Source organism: Lycorma delicatula, chromosome 7 (assembly GCF_047948215.1).
Source record: "Lycorma delicatula isolate Av1 chromosome 7, ASM4794821v1, whole genome shotgun sequence".
NCBI classification, from domain to species: Eukaryota; Metazoa; Arthropoda; class Insecta; order Hemiptera; family Fulgoridae; genus Lycorma; species Lycorma delicatula.
In genome coordinates, this window is record NC_134461.1 from 8899479 (window position 1) to 8921601 (window position 22123).

Genomic DNA, 22123 nt, shown 5'->3' on the forward strand with positions numbered 1-22123 from the left:
CTACGCGACAACTTACAGACAACAATGCAGTGTGTACATAACTAATGTGGCCTTGAATGATACAGGTTCACCAAACTTAAGGAGAGAAATTTGTTGGTGGTCTTTACTTTAGAGATTGTATAATTGCATTAATAACTTAATGCTAAAATTCACACATTGAATGAAATTTTTAAATGTCACACGAAATTGATCTTTTAAATGATACATTGCCTTTTGCTACTTTCAACCATATACCTGATATGCATGTGTAGTGTTTCCTTGTAACTAAGAATTTTTTTTTTATAACCAGTCAGATTTGCTTCACATTATTTAAATATATGAATATTATTTTACTTGAAGATCATAAAATGTATTTATTTCATTTCAGATTGCTAGGTTTGATTTTATATTTCTGAGAAAGAGAATATTTTTCCTTTTACATGTTTGTTGTTATAATTATAAACATGTTTTTATTATGATTTGTGTTAATACCCCCCATAATGAGTTTTTAACATTCTGAAAGTCTTACAGATAAATGTTTCATATTATTAACTCATATTATTAACTTAATTAATATTAATTATTATTAATTAATTATTATTTCATATTATTAACTCCTAAGAACATTATGAAACACTCTGTATTAATGACAGATTGTCTTTTGTCCCTTGTTCTTATTATTATTTATCAATAATTTAATTTGGAATCTTGACCATTTATTGGTAACCATTTTCACTGGTAACACAACTGTATCTAGCATGAAGATAATTATTTTAAGGATTTGAAAATTGTTTGTTAAAAGTTTAAACATTATACATTTAATAGATTGTACTTTAAACATGGATAAAACTGTCCCATTGTGCTTCTCAGGTAGATGTAATATTTGCAATTGTGTGGGTAGAATTCTCAATAATGATAAAAAATATGTGAAATTTTATTCACTTTGCACATATGTGAAATTTCTGTATGTTTTATTAGGTGATAAATTCTCATTGGAGGATCAGATTCATTTTATTTGCCACCAAATCAAACTGAGCTGTTTTGCTGTGAATCACCAAATAAAACTCTAAGCTTCTTATTGTTATTAAATATTTAATATGATTGTGTTTATTCCCCTCCGAGGTATAATATCATATCTTGGTGCTCCCTCAGAAAGTTAAATGAGTTTTCATGATACAAAAATGATCATACTGTAGTTTGGCGCCCATAAGTATGAATCATGTAGACACATATTTAAAAAAAAAATGTATACTTATCTATATTTGAGGTGCCACCAGTGTTCAATTGGAGTGAATAGGTTTGTCTGTGGCTGTGAAAGGAGAAGCTTTGTTTTGCCCTTGAAACATCCTGAAAAGATCACCACGATATCTTTAAGTAGAGAGTTATATCCTGGTGATTGAAGATTTATTTTTGGTTCGTAGTGGATTTTGCAAAATGGGTGAAAAAACAGAACATTGTTGGATGAGACAAACAGAATTTGTGTCAAATTTTGTTTGAAAACTGGAAAATCAGCTTGGGAGACTTTGAACTCTTAAAAATTTATTTTGGGGATAAATCTGAGCCGCTTGTTCAACAGATTCAAACATGGTTGCTAATCAGTTTGAAAGATGACCCCCGGTCTGGCTGGTCTTCCACTTCAAAAATCAATGAGAACAATGTCAAAATTTGCAATTTAGTGTGCTCTGACTGTAGGCTTACAATTTGGAAGGTGGCAGATGATTGAATTTTGAACATCCATCGAGTGTCCTTGAAATTCATATGAATTTCATTTGAAGTCGTAAGACCAACAGAAATGACAGTGTTTCAAGACGTGATTAATCGGGCCAAGACTGACTCACATTTTATAAATAGGGTAGTCACAGGTAAATAATGGATATTTATGGGTATGATCCAGAAATAAAGGCACAATCTTCACAGTGGGGTTGGTTCAAGTTCACCAGTACTGAAAAAACACGACAAAGTTGTTTAAATGGGAAGACAATATTAGTGGTTATCTTTGATTCCACAGGTATCATGCATTATTATAAATTTGTCCATAAGAGACATACAGTCAACCAGAACTAAATACTGAATTTTCAGTATTTACATGAAAATGTGTGGAAGAAAAAGTCTGCACTATGATGAGACAAGAATTGGATCTTCCATTACGACAATGCACTGGCTCATCGTGCATTCTCAATCATGGAATTTGCAGCCAAATCTCAAATTCCTGTGCTTCTGCAACCCTCCTATTCCTCTGATTTACCCCCAGCCAACTTTAACTTTTCCAAAATTGAAAATTTGCTGAAAGAGAACCAATTTAACTCGATTAAAGATATCCAAGCAAATAGAGAGAGGGTTTGTAACACTCAGAAAGAAAATTTCCAGGAATGCTTCCAAAAGTGGAAACACTGTTGAATCTGTGGGTTCAACAATCAGAAGGGGTCTACTTTGAAGGAGCTTTATCACAATAGCCTATAAATACTGCTATTTGAAATTACAAGCTAGTCTTAAAAACCTTCCAATCACACCTCATATTTATGCCTATGAATATATAATCTTTGCTAAAAAGAATAGTCATTTTTTCTTAAAATAATGTTGCTTTTATGTTGTGTTATACACTTAGTCAAATACCAGGTGTGTAAATATGAAACCAGAATTTTTGTATAATAAGTACATGTTTATTGTATGAAAATGATAAAAAATATTTTATTCAAAATATTGTCCATTGCTAGTTATACATTTTCTCATCTCTCTGACAATTTATGAAAGCCATGCCAAAAAAAACTGTTGCTTTTTGAGGCAAACCAGTCATCGAGCCATTTTCATACATTTTTATAAGAAGTGAAGCGCTGCTCAGCAGTGCGTGTCCCATCGATGCAAATAAGTCTGTTGAGTAAGCCGCATGCAAAAGTATTTCCCAACTGAACGCCTCAATCGTTTTCTTGACCGATTTTACTGTGTGTGATGGTGCATTAATCATGAAGTAAAATCGTTTTGTGTTGTCTTTTTTGATATTCTGGTCATTTTTCATGCATTGCTTGATTCAAATCGATCATTTGTTGTAGATAGCGTTCAGTATTAATGGTTTCACCAGGTTTTAGCAACTCATAATAGACCAAACCCTTCTAATCACACCAAACACAGAGCATTGTCTTCTTTCCATAGTGATTTGGCCTTGAAATTGATATCAGTGGTTCACCTGGAGTTACCCATGATCTTTTACACTTAGGATTCTCAAAATATATCCACTCTTTATCGCCTGTCACAATTTGATGGAGAAAGGACTTTTTTTTTGTACCTAGCAAGTAGCGTTTCACAAGTGGTTTTTCAGTTTTCTTGCTGTCCTTCATTCAGTTCATGTGGAACCCATTTTCCCATCTTCTGGATCTATCCCATGGCTTTCAGACGTATGGAGACAGCTTCTCGTGTTACATTTAATTAATCCGTGAGTTGTTGCGTTTGAGCATCATCCTCATCCAACAATGCTTGCAATAAACTGTCTTCAAACCTTTTTGGTGGTCTTTTAAAATTACACTTTTGAATTTTTTAAACCACTCAAAGCACTGTGATTTACCAAGAGCATGTTCACTGTAAGCTTCGACAAGCATTCGATGCGATTCTGCAGCAGTTTTCTTTGAATGGTAACAGAAAATCAATACTGTCCGCAAATCGTAGTTTGTAGGTACAAAACTCGACATGTTCAATGCTATTAATACTATGCTGTTGTATGAAACTTGTATTGTTGTGAGTTGAAAATCTTTGTCAACTGTCAAGAATATGATGCCAATGATGTGGTTTGACGGTAACTACATTGACAGCTAGGACCATTAATAGACAAATTCCGGTTTCATATTTACACACCTGGTATATGGTTGTGTATCAGTATTCTAAACACACTAACATGTTGTTAATATAACATTCTCCAAGGAGTACCTTCTCCTTGTTACTATAGAGGCTGGCTGTTTAGTGAACATCATTACTCTCAGTAGAAGTAACTGTGAATATGCCTCTTTTATCTGCAGTCCTTTACATGCATTACGGCTATGAGAAAACTGGGTCAGATAATATCAAATAGCAGATTAATTTATCTTTTTTTTTGTTATGAAACAATGCAATTTATGCACTGGTTCATTTCTGGAGGAATTTTTTTTTAATTACTAATTTAATAAATGTATTTATTGCAATATAAATAAGTATTACTACATTTTTGCCTCTGAATCTTTAGAAAATTGCAGTTGAATTTATCAAGGTAATGTTATTGAATTATTTTAGGAGTCTTAATGAAAGAAAATGAGTCATTTTACATTTCTTATCAAAGAGGCCTATGAACAGAGTCATTAAGGATAAGGGCCATGACTGTTCTCCAGACTGTTTTGTAAAATATTTATATAAGAAATCCTAAGAGGCTGTGGAGAAAAACAGTTCCTTCAGGCCTCTCTATCCTTGCTTTTAAGTTTAAGAATGTTGTTACTAGATTGCATTTGAAAGATATTAATATTATTACAAGTGCAGTAAATTAAAATGATTGTTTTATTTACCGATTGAAATATTTTGTAAGATACTATTCAATATGTTGCGTTTTACATTTAAAATCTTTGTATTGCAGTGGTCTGATAGTAAACATGCTAATAGTGGAGTAGGACTAGCAACATCATGTTTATTGTTTTCTTGGCTTGAGCTATTATTGTTTGATGTAAGAATATTCCAATATGTCAGAAGGACTTCAGGAAGATGTGAGTACATATGTTTTTTAAGTTATAATGAACTTGGAGTTATCTGAACCTCTTTAATCCAAACGTATCAGTAATGTAAATAAGAAATGAAGAAAACTAATTTTCTTTTACTAACTTTATAAAGATTTACTCCAAAGTTATTTTGTATGTATTTATAAAATATTAAATTTTTTCCCCCCCCCCAAAAAAAAACAATTAACATAAAAAAATATGTTCGTGAAATAATCAGACAAGATTTTAAAAAATATATTATATAAATAACTCGATGGTTATGTTCTGGATTTCGCTGATCATTTGGTAGGAATCATTTTATGTATTATAATAATGCTGATTGACAAAAAAATTTTTTTTTAATGTGTGATACCATTTCTTGAATTACTTTTTTGTATACATTACAGATCTATAAACACAATTTTTTTATAACCCTTAGTTTTAATTAATTTATGCTTAAAAAAAAAATTAAGGAAAAACATAGTTAAAATCTGTAAAATTTATAATTCTGCATGGCCATACCTTTGTTATATGCTTCTCTTTTATAAATAGCCTCGGGCACATCCCACAATAATGTCCAACAGTAATCTGCTAGCATGTTAGTATTCCATTTCCCTTTATAGCGGCTTTCCATCACCGAAATGTCTTTGTGGAAATGTTCATCATTTTTCGTCTCTGAGTTGTCAAGAAAGAATCCAGATGTGAGTGGAGGAAATGTATTTTCAAAGACATATTACATCCCATAGCTCTGTATGAAATAAAAAGTTGATAACAATATCGTCGTAATTGTCGGATTTTTGTTTTCCGAGTAAATTTTTACAAACATCTTTAAATGAAGCACAAGCTGCAGTTTCTACATTATTTAACATCAAGTTAAATACATCATCTTTGACCGACTCTCTTATTTGAGGACCAGCAAATATTACTTCTTTAATTTTTCCTTCACTTACATCCCAAAATTTCTGCCTGATATACAAAAATCCAGGACTATCCTTCATTGCTTTTACAAAATTTTTCATTAGCCCTAGATTAATATGGAGAGGGGGTAAAAATATTCTTCTGGGTTCAACTAAGGGCTCATGAATAATATTTTTCCTGTTTGGAGTTAAGTTTTCTCGTTTTTTTTCACTCTTTGGTAACATAATGTTTATCCCTAACTCGGCTGTCCCATCACAAAGAAAACACATGTACTCAGTATAGCCTAACTACACGCCTAACAAAATAGCTATAACTTTCAAATCACCACATATGTTCCAGCTATATTTTTTATAATTTATTCTTTCAAGAACGTCTTTCATCACATCATATGCCTTTTTCAAATTAATACCATAAGCGATCGGTATCGAAGGATATTTGTTACTGTTGTGTAGTAGAACTGCTTTTAAACTATTCTTGGACGAATCTATGAAAAGGCGCCAGTCCTCAGATTTACGTACTTGTCCTAAGTGTAATATAAGATCATCAATATTTATTCAATAAACCAAATTATTTTCATCAATAAAGTACTGAGAAAGTTCTTTTTGTCGTCTTTGAAATGCCGAAATGTTTGTATTTTTTTTAAGTAAATTGCAACGTTGCAGTCTTGATCCTAACAGTTGAGCTTGATTTTTTTTGATAAATTTAAATTCCTAACCAAGTCATTTAATTCACCTTAAGGTATAAGATGTGGCTTATTGGAAGATAATTTCAAAATCAAAATCATTGTCTTCTTCAGTACTGCCTGATTCTTCATTGCTGCTTTTCAAACATACAATCACAAGCAGCTCAGGAACTGAAATAATTTCACTGTGAGATACAGATCTGATTGCAGATTGCAATGAAAGATATTTTACAGTACGTTTAGATTTTTTAGAAATTCCAGACACACTTGTTAAACAAAAGTAACAATCAGTTCCATGATCCTTTGGTTCACACCAAACCATAGGTACACCAAATGGCAAAGCCTTCCATGTACCTTTCAGCCATCCTCTTAAATATACAGAACAATGACTGCATACTATTTCAGGAGCCCACTGAAAGTACAAATGATATGCTTTTTTAATTAAAGGTGTAATGTTTTTTCTATTTGATTTTACAGTAAACTCACCACATACTTAACAAAAGGCATCCACATCATTTACACAATTTCAAGGCATTATGACACTGTACTGTCAACAAAGTTAACACAACAATAAGACTAAAGAAAATTAATTCATTCCTAAATCCAGGGCTTAATACAAATAACACAGCTGTGTTTTCAGCTACAGGTTTTAGCTGTGTTTTCATGTATATGCAGGTTTTCATGTATATGCAGGTTAAAACCTACATATACATGATTAATCTTGTTCATGAAGGCTCATTCTTCAGCATTACTTATGATTTCATAATACATGACTTATGATATTATTTAATTCTTTGTCTAGTATTGTTTATTTATAGCTTACAAATTACGTTAATTGTACGTTATTGTTTAACAAAGTTAAACAATAAAAAATGAGCTAACAAAATAGAATGTAGGAGCTTAAAAAGCTAACTGTGCGTTGAAAATTGAAAAAAATCCTTTAATTAAAATTAAAAAATTTTTCAAAAATGGTGGGTGATGAAAAGATTCTGAGTCATATTCGTTTTCAGCATTAAAAACGTATTAAAATCATGTATTTCATGTTAGGAAACAAAAATTATGTTTCTCAGTGTAATATGAACTAATGTACTGATTATGGCTATTAAATAATGAGACTAATGTTGTAAAATATTTTATTTAAAATTTATACATATTTAGTTATTATCCCCTTCAATATACACACCTCCTCTATCTCTACGACTCTTCATGCGAATTTTCCATTGTTCGAAACAGTGCTGGAGGTCTTCTTCTGTGAGTTCTTTCATGACACGTGCCACTTTTTCTTTTACAGCTTTAACAGCCTGAAATCTGTTCGTTTTAATGCAGTTTTGATCTTGGGGAACTGATGAAAGTCACATGTTGCCAGGATAGGTGAATAAGGCAAATGGTCTAACACTGGCATGTATTGCTTGGCTAGAAACGTCTTGACAGACAATGCAGTGTGAGCCGGTGTGTTGTTCTGATGAAGGACAACACATGACTTGATTTTCTACAATTCAGGTCGTTTTTTTCTTATTTTTTCACGAAGTTGAGCAAGGATCTTAAGGTAGTAATGTTGATTAATAGTTGACCTTCAGGAACCCAGTGAAGGTACGCAATCCCATTAATATTGAAATAAACTATCATCAATGTTTTGAATTTTGATCATCATCTTCAACATCTTCTCAGCGATCTTGGAAACACTTAAACCACTCAAAAACCTTCGCACATGGTAAACATTCATTGCCATATACTTTTATTTAATAAAAGATAAGTTTCATTAGCGGTTTTTCCAAGTTTCATATAGAATTTCACGATAATTCTTTGCTCTAATAAAACACTTATTTTTCTCAGCAAAACAAAAAAACAAATGTTATCCAAACAAGGCCACAACCAGAATAATATATCTACAGAAACTGGAGAGGCAACAATCGAAACAGAAGGCTTCACCCTACACGGATGTCAGTTGTACAAATTTGGCGCAAACGTAGTTCTTCTGTAGCAGCATTAGTCTCTTTATTTAATAAGCCACCTCTCGTAGTATGGTATTTGTATGGGAGGCTTGTGTTAGCAGACGTTATTAAGTTAAAAAGTCATTGAGGATTTTAATAGGGGGGCTCATTATATAGATATGTGTCGTGGAATAAAAAATGTTTTTTTTTTGGGAAATTGTTCCAAAAATTAATGTCTAATTCCTCCAAGATCCTCTAAACAATATTTCTCATTTCAGAGCTAATAAACTCAACTGATATTGTAGGAAGATTAAATTAGATTCTTTGGAAAATATATATATGCATGTGTGTGTGTGGGATCCTCCTCAAAAATATCTAAACAGCAAAACTCAGCATGCTGTAGAACAAACTGTAATGCACATATGTGATTTTTCATGTAAATCATTCACTGCCAGGCAGCTAGTGTGTGTGTGTGTGTGTGTGTGTGTGTGTGTGTGTGTGTGTGTGTGTGTGTGTGTGTGTGCGCACACGCACGCATGCACGTGTTGTCATCACAGTTTTGCATTTTGTTCATATATGAAATATGTTGAACAACACTGCTGCTTTAAGTTTAGCTAAAAGCTTGGTGATTGTGATATCTCCAAAGGAAACAATATTTTTTGACCGGTTTGATGCCGCTCTCCAAGATTCCCTGTCTAATGCCAGTCGTTTCATTTTAGTATACCCACTACATCCTACATCCCTAACAATTTGTTATTTGTCTTACATATTCCAAGCGTTACCTGCCTGCACAATTTTTTCCTTCTACTTGTCACTCCAATATTAAAGCGATTATTCCAGGATGCCTTAATATGTGGCCTATAAGTCTCTCTCTTCTTTTAACTATATTTTTCCAAATGCTTCCTTCTTCATCAATTTGCTGCAATACATCTTCATTTGTCACTTTATCCACCCATCTGATTTTTAACATTCTCCTATAGCTCTGCATTTTAAAAGCTTCTGATCTTTTCTTCTCAGGTACTCATATCAGCCAAGTTTCAGTTCCATAAAAAGCTATGCTCCAAACATATACTTTTTAAAATGTTTTACTGACATTTAAATTAATTTTTGATGTAAACATTTCTAACTGAGGGCTCGTTTCGCCTGTGCTATTCAGCATTTTATATCGCTCTTGCTTCTTCCATCTTTAGTAATTCTACTTCCAAAATAACAATATTCTTCTACCTCCATAATCTTTTCTCCTCCTATTTTCACATTCAGTGGTCCATCTTTGTTATTTCTACTATATTTCATTACATTTTGTTCTTGTTTATTTTCATGCGGTAGTTCTTGCATAGGACTTCATCCATGTCGTTCATTGTTTCTTCTGAATCTTTTTACTCTTGGCTAGAATTACTATGTCATCAACAAATCGTAGCATCTTTATCTTTTCACATTGTATTGTTACTCCGAATCTAAATTGTTCTTTAACATTACTAACTGCTAGTTCCATGTAAAGATTAAAAAGTAACGGGGATAGGGAACATCCTTGTCAGACTCCCTTTTTTATTACGGCTTCTTTCTTATGTTCTTCAATTATTACTGTTGCTGTTTGGTTCCTGTAAATGTTAGCAATCGTTCTTCTATCTCTGTATTTGAACCCTAATTTTTTTAAAATGCTGTACATTTTATTCCAGTCTACGTTATCGAATGCCTTTTCTAGGTCTATAAATGCAAGTATGTAGGTTTGTTTTTTTTTAATCTTCCTTCTACTATTAATCTCAGGCCTAAAATTGCTTCCCTTGTCCCTATATTTTTCCTGAAACCAAATTGGTCTTCTCTTAACACTTCTTCACTCTCCTCTCAATTCTTCTGTATAGAATTCTAGTTAAGATTTTTGATGCACGACTAGTTAAACTAATTGTTCTGTATTCATCACATTTATCTGCCCCTGCTTTCTTTGGTATCATGACTGTAACACGTTTTATGAAGTCTGACAGAACTTCCCCTTTTTCATAAATATTACACACCAGTTTTTATAATCTATCAATCGCTTCCTCACCTGCACTGCGCAGTAATTCTACAGGTATTCTGTCAATTCCAGGAGCCTTTCTGCCATTCAAATCTTTTAATGCTCTCTTAAATTCAGATCTCAATATTGTTTCTCCCATAGAAATAATTATAAATGATAAATGTATCATTACTATTAAAGAATAAGTTGATAAACACTTTAGTTAAAACATTTGTGTGTGTGTTTACAGTTTAAAATAGCTGAAATAGTTGTCTACTGTTTATCTATACTAATTATATTCTCATTGTTAGATATGGTTACGGGATGAAAAATCCAAAACCTTTTAATCAAAATCAAAATTTGTGTGTAAACAACCATATATTACTGTCAACTGGACAGTGTGCTTGTGTTCACCTTTAAACAATTTCAATGATAGTACTAATTTTTTTAAAAATCCAATGATTAAATTTAATATTATTTATGTTAGAATGAAATTTTTTTTGTTATTCATTAATGAAATGTAAAAAATAAATAGTAGTTTCTGGTTAGTGTGCTGATTTAACCTGCTGATTTGGAAAATTTCTGGAAAAAGGTTCAATGATTGTTCATTGAGTTAGATAAATTCCTGAAATGCCTTATTTTATGCGTTTAAATAGTATTTTGTGTTATGTTTATACGCTTGTATTAAAATTGTTTACATCATAAAATAAAACGCAAAAGATAGAACTTTTAGCTCCCCTTCATCGCTTGCCCCTTGATGATTTATGATAATTTTCTTGTACATAATTTTCATATCTAATAAATATTTGAGGGATGCTGATACAGATTTACACTATGGAGTGCTCCTTTTAATGTTTTTACTTCTTTGTACGAAGTAAAGGAAGTATTGTGATCGTGAAAAATTTCAGTTTCCAGATTTCAATGAAAATATCAATTTTGAATAGTTTCAGCGTGATGTATGTATGTACATACGTACGTATGAATGTATCTCACATTACTCAAAAACAATTAGCCGTAGGATGTTGAAGTTTTGGATTTAGGTCTGTTGTAACATCTAGTTGTGCACCTCCCCTCTTGATTGCAATCGACTGAACCAAAGTGTCCAAAAAAATTTGGATTTTGGACTTTTTCTTAACTGCAGTAATAAGCCCTCATTGAGAGCTTTTCATCGATTTATTATAAGTGGTACTTATTTTCATTGGCTCCAGAGTTATAGGCAAATAAAATTTTAATTAATGAAATATTTGGATGTTACAAGGGAAGGCACATCGGTTTGAATCAGACTTATCTCCTTTTTTTTTTAATTTTAATATATTGATTTATTAATAATTATTAACCTCTGATTGTAAAAAAAATTTACGATGAATAATAATTCAGTAATAACAAAAAAATGAAAAAATATCAGACGTTTTTAATGAAATAAAATTTTATGTACTTTTCAATTTAAAAAAATTTGTAAATGTAATTTAATAGGCGTACAAGGAAGTTGTGTGTTGTCCACATCAGATTTTTTTATGTTAAATTGAAATATGGCAATTCAGTTTTGTATATTGACAGCAGTCATATTTAAGTTGACTAGTTGCCATATAGAAAGAATGCCATTTTAACACCTTGCTATATAATTATATAAACACAAATGTAATCAAATTTATTTGTTATACAGTTACTGATTTGACTTTCTTAATGAATTATTAGTTAAAAAAGAGGTTTGGTATATCCCCTTATATCATTCTTTTAGATTGTGTAGAAGATCCTTTGAAAACACAAAACTTCCATCTTTCTTCTGATTGGTTTTTTATTTGTAAAATATTTATTCTAAAAAAAAGTTTTCTATTGTACACTTGTTTACAGTTTTTTTTTCTGTGTAAGTTGAACTTTTCTTTCCTTTAAACACTCCCAAGGCAACTCGTCCTCGCCGTTAAGCAAAACACAGTCACCTCCCTTCTGGGGCTTTCCCACCAGGGTCTCCCCAACTTCACTAGGACACACTGACCTTCCTCTTCTGGAGAGCCGATATACTTTTCCGCTAAGGATCTACCCATCTCGTCCCTATTCTAACAGTTCCAGATGTGCGTTTCATGGAGTCTTCACTTCGCAACCAACTCATACCTTGAGGGTTCTTTATGTCATCATCGGGGAATCCTGACCCCCCTATTCATGAATGTGGGTGGACCCAAACATCCTAGGCAAAAAGATTACCGCCTTGGCCCTGCACATCGCCACACTTCGACCCTTTTTTTTTAAAAATTATAATACTCTGTCACACATACATGAGTGCATCTCACCCTACTTCTATAAAACTAAATAAAAATTAAATAAATAAAAATCCTCTTGATCGCAGCATCATCAAGCATGGCCATTACTTCCTTACAGCAAGCATTCCTCATCACATCCTGTTCCTAGCATTGTAGAGCCAACTACCCATGACTGCTCTCTTCCATCATGCCCAGAATTCTACCAACCATTTTCTCCACGGCATTCCATTCCCTCCTGCCTAGGAGCATGTACCTACGATTGTTGCCTGGGTGAAATTCTTAAAAACCAGCATTTTGGTAATTAATTGTATTGTTATATTAGTTCTGCTGTTAGATTCTATCATTAACAGATGTTTAATTTATTTATATTAACATCAAAACAAAACAAATTTACAGTTCAGTTTTTCATTATTTACTGAATACACCATACATTACATACATGCTTTGTTAATTAACAATCTTTAAACAACAGAAACATCAAGCACATGCAGTCACAGACTCTAGCTATATAAAGATGTCAAACAAACTTGAAATCTGTATACGTTAAGTTGAACCTTAATTCTTTCTAAGTTACATTCCATCAGTCATTTTCATATTTCTGATCTGTGAGTGTTTTGTCTGAATGGACAATTATATTTAAATATGATTTTTCGTGTAAGTATATTTAATTAAATTATAAGTTTAAATTTCCTTTGTATAAATCTGAATTTTCTTCTTCTGTGTTCTATAGATACTTGTCAAGATGAGATGCGGCAGCCGCTTTTAAAATATGTTGAAGATTTTAGAGGAAGGGCTGATAGTACTTCTAGTACTGCATCTGGATTTTATTCTCCATTTGATACTCCACATGGTAATTTTGAATGTTTTTTTATAATCATAAAATGTTTCAGCACCTAAAAAACACTGCAAATAAATAGGAGCATAATAAATAAATGTTTAAATAATACTCTTGTTTTCATTTTTATATATTTTTTTTTTATTGCCTTAAATACTTTCTATTTACGAAAAACAGGAAGTTCTGTTAGACTTCAAAAAGAGTGAAATAGTCATGATACCAAAGAAAACAGGAGCAGATAAATGTGAAGAATACAGAACAATTAGCTAAACTAGTCACGCATCAAAAATCTTAACTAGAATTCTGTACAGAAGAATTGAGTGGAGAGTGGATGTTAGGAGAAGACCAATTTGGTTTCAGGAAAAGTATAGGGACAAGGGAAGCAATTTTAGATCTCAGATTAATAGTAGAAGGAAGATTAAAGAAAAACAAATCAACATACTTGGCATTTATAGACCTGGAAAAGATGTTCGACAACGTCAACTGGAATAAAGTGTTCAGCATTTTAAAAAAATTAGGGTTCAAATACAGAGATAGAAGAACAATTGCTAATATTTACAAGAACCAAACAACAACAGTAATAATTGAAGAACATAAGAAAGAAGCTGTAATAAAAAAGGGAGTCCGACAAGGATGTTCCCTGTCCACGTTACTTTTTAATATTTACACAGAACTAGCAGTTAATGATATTAAGAACAACTTAGATCCGGAGTAACAGTACAAGGTGAAAAGATAAACATGCTACAATTTGCTGATGATATTATAATTCTAGCCAAGAGTAAAAAAGAGAAGAAACAATGAACGGCATGGATGAAGTCCTATGCAAGAACTATTGCATGAAAATAAACAAGAACAAAATGAAAGTAATGAAATGAAGTAGAAATAACGAAGGTGGACAACTGAATGTAAAAATAGGTAGAGAAAAGATTATGGTGGTAGAAAAATTTTGTTATTTGGGAAGTAGAATTACTAAAGTTGGACAAAGCAGGAGCGATATAAAATACCAAATAGCACAGGTTAAATGAGCCTTCAGTCAGAAATAAAATTTGTTTACATCAAAAATTAATTTAAACGTCAGGAAAAGATTTTTGAAAGTATACGTTTCGAACCTAGCTTTATATGGAAGAGAAACTTGGACAATACCTGAGAAGAAAAGATTAGATACTTTTGAAATGCGGTACCATAGGAGAATGTTAAAAATCAGATGGGTGGATAAAGTGGCAAATGAAGATGTATTGCGGCAAATCGATCAAGAAGGAAGCATTTTGAAAAATATAGTTACAAGAAGAGATGCAACATATTAAGGCATCCTGGAATAGTCGCTTTAATATTGGAGGCACAGGTAGAAGGGAGAAATTGTGCAGGCAAGCAACATTTGGAATATGTAAAACAAATTGTTGGGGTTGTAGGATGTAGGGGGTATACGAAATGAAACGACTAGCACTAGATAGGGAATCTTGGAGAGCTACATCAAATAGTCAAATGACTGAAGACATAAAAAAAGTATTTTTATCAATTGTAACCGCTTGGAACATGGAACTATTTATTAAAAAAAAAAAAACAAATTCATTACAGAAGGGGGTCCTGTTTGGCAAATTTACTAGCAGTGAATATGTTAAGCAGGTTAACTGCTAGGAAAAAGTGAAAAGGAGATAGTGAAAAAGACCCCTCACATATATACTTATTTAACAAATAACATTCTTTTAACAAATAGAGGTTGACATTTTTGTTGTCTGTTAAAGGTTGGGGTTTATATAATGTCTGTTAATTTACATTTCTTTGGACTATTAAAAAGTAGGATGGAAGATTTGTAAATCAGTAAATGGAGAAAAACATACTGTAAAAAATGGTCATGTTTATTTTTATATTAAGTTTGACTAATTATTTTGGTTTTTTGTACTTTTTGAAAAAAAGATTGTTGATAAGTAATCTCTTTGTGATTATAATATTTAGATATTCTACATTGTGGAGTAAAACTGGGGAGGGGTTTACCTAGCTAGATAAGTCTTTATCAGGTTGTGTAAGAAAGTATAAATAATATTGCTATTTTTGTGGTTAATCAGTATGTTAATCAATTTTGTTGTGACTGTTGAAATCATTTTAATAAAATTATTAATCATTGTTATATTACTTTATTGCAAACTTTGCCTGTTTAAATTCAACCTTATCATCTGTAGGTATGGTTTTATTTTATTGTCTAAATCAGGGCTTCTTAAACTGTGGGTCGCGACCCCCAGGGGGGTCGCGAGACTACTGAAAGGGGGTCGCAAAGATCTGATACTTTTCAATCATTATAAATAAAATTTTAAAATTAGTATACACACTACGTACAAATATAAATACAAATAAAAATCATACAAAATACTATTGTAGTTTTATTATAACTATTTTTTGAAAAAAGTGGCAATGCAAAACTGTTATGTAGAGCCTATAAATGAAAATATGGAAGTAGCATTTAAAATAATAAATACAACGCGCTCCTCGATTTTCAACTGAACGTTCGACATTGATGTCTGGCCGCCGGCGTCAGTGTTTGCAAGATAACTTAGTGATTATAAGTACCCAGACGCAGCGTCGCCTTACAGCTTACACATACAATACGGAAGCATAATCAAGCTAGGCTAGGCGAATCGGCATATTATTTTTATAAAAGAATAATAAAAAAAATTAAATGAAAGCTTCTTTTTCGGCGTCTTTGTGATACGGTGCCTTTGTGCGCTGCACACTTTGAACACGCCATGCGTCGGGGTTGATCTGATCGTAATTTGTTGTCATTGCACTGGTAAAGATTCGAGTGTAGTTATTTTTCTGTTTGTACTTCAGTTTGGACTCAGCTTTGTCTTCGTAGTGACATGTGTGTATTTACTGTGTAATTTTCAGTTGGTGTTTTTAATTATTACGTTAAAGCTCAACTACATTTTGTTTAATTATTTATTATTATTTAACCATCATGGATAAATGGCTAATTAAAATTCCAACTAATAAGTCTGCCACGCCGTCACAACCAAGTTGCAGTGCTTCAAATCCGACTTCTAGCAAAACAAAAAAAAGAAAATATGACGAATCATATTTGCAGTATGGCTTCACATGCTCTTCTCACAACAATGAAGAACAACCAGTGTGCTTAATTTGCAAAGAAGTTTTGGCTGCAGAAAGCATGAAACCGTCAAAACTGCAACGCCTTTTGTATACTAAACATGCAACGTTATCAAAAAAGCCAATAGAATATTTTGAGCGTCTTTTGCAAACATCAAATAAAGAAAAGAACACTTTGGAGAAGTATGTTACTTTGAATGATAAATATCTATTGGCATCGTATGAAGTTTCGTATTTGATAGCAAAAACGAAAAAGCCTTTTACTATTGGAGAGCAACTTTTACTACCTGCAGCTATAAGAATGTCTTAAATTGTTCATGGAAAACAGTATGCTGCTGAAATTAGTAAAATTCCATTATCAAATGACACTGTGTCCAAAAGAATTTCAGACATTAGCAATGATCAATTTCAACAGCTTCTTATGAGGCTTAAAGACAGCTCAAAGTTTGCAATACAACTGGACGAGTCGACAGACATTTCAAAAATGGCACAATTGTTACTTTTTGTAAGATATATTTATGAGGGAAGCATTCATGAAGATATACTGTTTTGTCGTCCTCTGGAAGGTCATACTCGTGGAAAAGATATATATAAAAAAGTAAATGAGTTTTTTGAAAAAGAAGGATTAAATTGGAAAAATTGTGTTGGTGTGTGCACGGACGGTGCTGCAGCAATAACCGGACAAGATCTTGGTTTTACAGCATTTGTTAAAGCTGGAAATGATCATATTACATTTACACATTGTATGATTCACCGAGAGGCACTTGTTGTTAAAAAAATTGCACCAGAATTAAACACTGTGTTTTTTGATGCAGTCAAAATCATTAACTTTATTAAAAGTCGAGCACTTAATAGTCGATTGTTTAAAAATTTGTGCATTGATATGGATTCGGATTATACAAGTTTATTGTTACATGCTGAAGTTAGGTGGCTATCAAAAGGTCGAAGTTTGAAACGATTATTAACTTTAAAAGATGAAGTTCTTATATTTCTAACAGAGCAAAATTCTAATTTGGCCGATTATTTTCAAGATAATTTATGGCTTCTCAAGCTATGCTATTTGGCAGATATTTTTGATAAAATCAATGATATGAATTTATCAATGCAGGGAGTCTGCGTTAATATGTTTATGTTAAAAAATAAACTTGAGGCCTTTGTTAAAAAAATTCTTATATAGAAGAACAGAGTGGAAAGTGGATCGCTCGAAATGTTTCCATTTACTGACGAGTATATAATTAGTAACAATATTTCAAAAAAAGATACTCCTATAACAAAAATTATAGTTAATCATTTGAAGGATATGGAAGTTTACATGCATAGGTATTTTCCCAATGATATCGATACACAACAATGGATTTGCAATCCATTTTCAATTGAAATGGAAGAAATTAATTTTTTAAACTTAAAAGCACAAGAAGAATTTGCCGAATTAACAAGTGATACTACCTTGCGACTTAGATTTTCTCAAGTGCCTGTGCATGAATTTTGGATAGAAATCAAATCAGAATATCCCCTACTATCGGAAATGGCAATGAACAAATTACTGCCATTTTGTACAACATATTTATGTGAATCAGCCTTTTCCACATTAACTTACATAAAATCAAAATACCGTTCAACTTTAATAAACGTTGAAAATTTATTACGATCTGCACTAACTCAAATTGAGCCTAGATTTAATTATTTGTGTAAAAATAAACAGTCACATCCGTCACATTAATATTGTTTGATGTTAATAATATGTTTTTATTAAAAAAATTGTTACAAAAGTTTATTTTTTCTATTGAATATATAGATATAGTTTTATGTTTTCTTATAAAAAAATTGTTACAAAAGTTTATTTTTTCTATTGAATAAATATATATATAGTTTTATGTCATTCTATTTATTGTGTTTTATTACGACCGATATCCCGTCAACGTTTCCAATTATATATATGTGAAATGAATGGGTACGTATTCTTTAATCCTTATTTTATTTACATTGTAAAATAGTGCGATATTACATCTACATCTACGGTTAATATATATTTCATTATATGGAGGAGGGGGTCGTTTAAAATTTCCTAAGCTTGAAGGGGGTCGCTATATAAAAAAGTTTAAGAAGCCCTGGTCTAAATAATATATTTTATTGTATTTGAAGTTGAATATATGAAACTAATTCAAATTTTTTTATAGTATTAAAATCAATTTTGGCATTCTCTGTCACTGTCTGTTCCTTAATTTGTGACTTGTCTTGCCAAGGGCTTTTTCATTGTTTCTCTGAGATCTTGATGTATGTCTGATATTTCCTTTCACACCTGTCCTGACAGCAGAAGTATATTTCAGTTTGGATTTTCTTTTGTTATTTTGTTACTGTAGCTTTTTTAATCAAGTAAATTCTCAGTTACTACTTCATTGCATACATTTGTTATCTCAGATCATGGGTACAATTTTGGACTAATTTAAGAATAAATCATTAAGTTAATATTGCCTTGAAATCGAGTAAATGTCTTATGCCTGCAATTATGCCATTTGTATTTATTCATGTTTTATGAATAAGATTTAATGATAAGTCATTTCATTAGCGTAACAATAAAAAGGAATTGAATATAGAATTTTTTAAGGCATCCCTGTTTTTATTTTGAAAAGATTTTGTACTGAATTTTTTATGAAATCTTTTGAAAACAGCTAAATAAATAAGAATAAAAAAGTTTCAGTATTACACTTAATAACCCATAATGTTATAAATTATTAAGGTCGATTGGTTTTAAAATAATCATTTGTCTGAGATTTCATGACACTTTCAGCAAAATCAATTATTTGTAGTTTTAATAATCAAAATTCAATCTTAATTGAAAATTAAAAATAATTTTAAAGTCAAAAAATAAAATACTAGTAATATATCAACCGATAAGATTTGTTAGTATTTTTCTATTGTAAGCAAAAAATAGTTAATAATTAAAAAAAATGAAAATCAAAACTTTAAACGTAAGCATTTTAAAGAGTAATGTAAAAAAAAATTTTTTTTCATCTTCAGTCATTTGACTGGTATGATGCAGCTCTCTAAGATTCCCTATCTAGTGTTAGTCATTTCATTTCGGTATACCCCCTACATCCTACATTCCTAATACTTGTTTTACATATTCCAAAAGTTGCCTGCCTGCACAATTTTTCCCTTCTACTTGTCCCTCCAATATTAAAGCAATTATTCCAGAATGCCTTTATATGTGACCTTATAAGTCTGTCTCTTCTTTTAACTATATTTTTCCAAATGCTTCTTTCTTCATCGATTTGTCGCAATATCTCTTCATTTGTCACTTTATCCACCCGTCTGATTTTTTAAATTCCCTTATAGCATCACATTTAAAAAGCTTCTAATCTTTTCTTCTCAGGCACTCTGATCGTCCAAGTTTCACATCCGTATAAAGCTACGCGCCAAACATCCACTTTCAAAAATGTTTTCCTGACGTTTAAATTAATTTTTGTAAAAAAAAATAAAGATAAATCTGTATTTATTAATTTTCTTATAGAAAAAAAACTCCAAATTATTTGTATTGTAAGAGTTTGTTAAATCAATGACAGTGAGGAAAATCATAAGAAGTCAATAAATTTTGAAATAAAATACAGGGTTATCATAAAAGAATGGTGCAGTTTTGAACATGGTTTAAATTAAAACAGAATTACTTACAGTTTATGTTATTTATTTTTTAAATTTGTCGTCTCAAACATTTTTTTACATAATTAATAAATTTCAGTATGTGCGCCCTTAGTCGCTCGACAAATGTCCAAACGATACTCAACTTGTCTCCAAACATTAGTTAACATTTCTTCGTTAACGGTTGTCATTGCTTCGTTAATCCTGTTTTTTAAGTGGTTTAGGTTGCGAATTTTTTGTATATAAACAACGCTTTTGATGAACCCCCACAAGAAAAAATCACAAGGTGTCAGGTCTGGACTCTTTGGAGGCCAAAGTATGGGTCCTTGCCGGCCTACCTTTCGATCTCCAAATTTTTTGTTCAAAGCATCCGTGACCAATGCGTGACAAGTGCGGGGGAGCACCATCTTGTTGGAAATGAAGTCGATGAATGTTTTCGAGTTCATCCGGCTGAGTAAAGCAATAATCGGTTAACATGTCAAGATACACAACTCCATTAATTGTTTTTTCAGCAAAGAAGAAAGGCCCTATTACACGATTTTTCATCGTTAACTTTAGGCGAATCGCATTGTTTCTCAATAATTGCGTGTATTCAGAGCCCCCCATATTTGTGAATTGTGTCTGTTAACACATCCATTCACGTGGAATGTAGCTTCGTCTGTAAAAATTATATCATCTAAAAATGATTGGTTTTCACTTATTCTGTCCAACATTTCAACAGCGAAATTGTAATGTTTTACACCATCATTGGGTTTCAATTCCTGCAGTATCTGGATTTTATAAGCGTGTAATTTCAGTTTTTTATGTAAACCTTTGTGAACTGTTGATTTTGGAATACCTAATTTGACGCTTCGATGGGGGATGGACTTCCGAAGACTTCTAATTGCCAGTTGTCTAATTAGTTCAACTGTTTCGTGTGTTACACTTGGTCTGCCGGTTGATTTCTGTTTCTTAACCGATCCGGTTTCTTCGAATCGTTTGAACCAACGTGTTATGTTATTTTTGTGTGGTGGATCTCTTCCGAATTCACGTTGAACTAAAATTACGAATTTTAATTCAGTCATCAATAAAATTCACTTTGCTTTGTCTTTATTCGAGAACATAGTAACTCACTAAACTCATTGCAACAACAATACAAGAACTGACGTTGTGGTTACAACTGCTGGTAAACAAACTTTTGGGTTGGAGGCTTTCAGGGATACCAATATAACATCTAGAAATTTCCCTACAATCTTCCTATGAATTAATGAATCCGCACCATTCTTTTATGATAACCCTGATTTATAAAAAAAAAAAATTGAATTGTTCATATATATAAAATATAATTAGAATATACATTAATTTAATGCGTTTTTTAATTTTAATATTCAGAACAAAGTTTTCATTATAAAAATCAGTTAATTAAAATGAAGTGAAAAAAAAATTAACATTGATTTTAGTCTCAATCAGAGATATTTAGGCATTGTAAAGTGTAATAACTTCAAAGTGTCAGGAATTGTAGTTTATTTTGAATACAATCATTTTTTTACAAATTATTAAATTTTAGTATAAAATATAATTAAAATATTAACAAATCTTAATAATTATAAATATTAACAATAATCTTAATACTTAACATCATTCAAAGAAATTTTTTTTAGTATTTTATAAATTGAAAAGTATAACCATTTAACTGCTAAGTTTAAAAAATGTTTTATTAAAACGTATTTTCTGAACTTACAAAATGTTATGCAAGTTATTCAAAATTTTTAACTAGAATTTATCATATGTTCCTAGACTTTTCTTGCAGCGACCTATCACCTTTCACTTATCACATCATTTTGATAAGTGGGTCGGGACTGTTGGTAAAGTTGGGTCAGAAGCTATTGCCACATCCGTCAGAGAGTCGCAATATAACATCAGATTTTTTTTTTTGATTTCTCAAAGAGCAGAAAGTTCAGCAACCATGAACAGGTAAAGAATAAGATGCCAGAACAGCTTGGACACAAACAATTTTTACTATTGGAAAGAGAAAAGTGGGAAACCTGCTTAAATATATCTGGAATTATTTTGAAAAGTAGTTTTAGTTTTATTGATACTGAATAAATATTCATTT

At 31.5% G+C, this 22123-nt stretch overlaps 1 protein-coding gene across 2 annotated transcripts in view; it reads left to right on the forward strand.

Annotated features, from left to right (window-relative positions):
• LOC142327936 (uncharacterized) overlaps positions 1 to 22123 on the forward strand; it is a 66490-nt gene that overhangs the window by 3268 nt on the left and 41099 nt on the right. For both annotated transcript variants that reach the window (XM_075371327.1, XM_075371326.1), the window contains exons 3-4: positions 4568 to 4694; positions 13192 to 13311. In XM_075371327.1, the coding sequence (XP_075227442.1) occupies positions 4568 to 4694; positions 13192 to 13311 (247 nt within the window). The remainder of the gene's footprint in view (positions 1 to 4567; positions 4695 to 13191; positions 13312 to 22123) is intronic.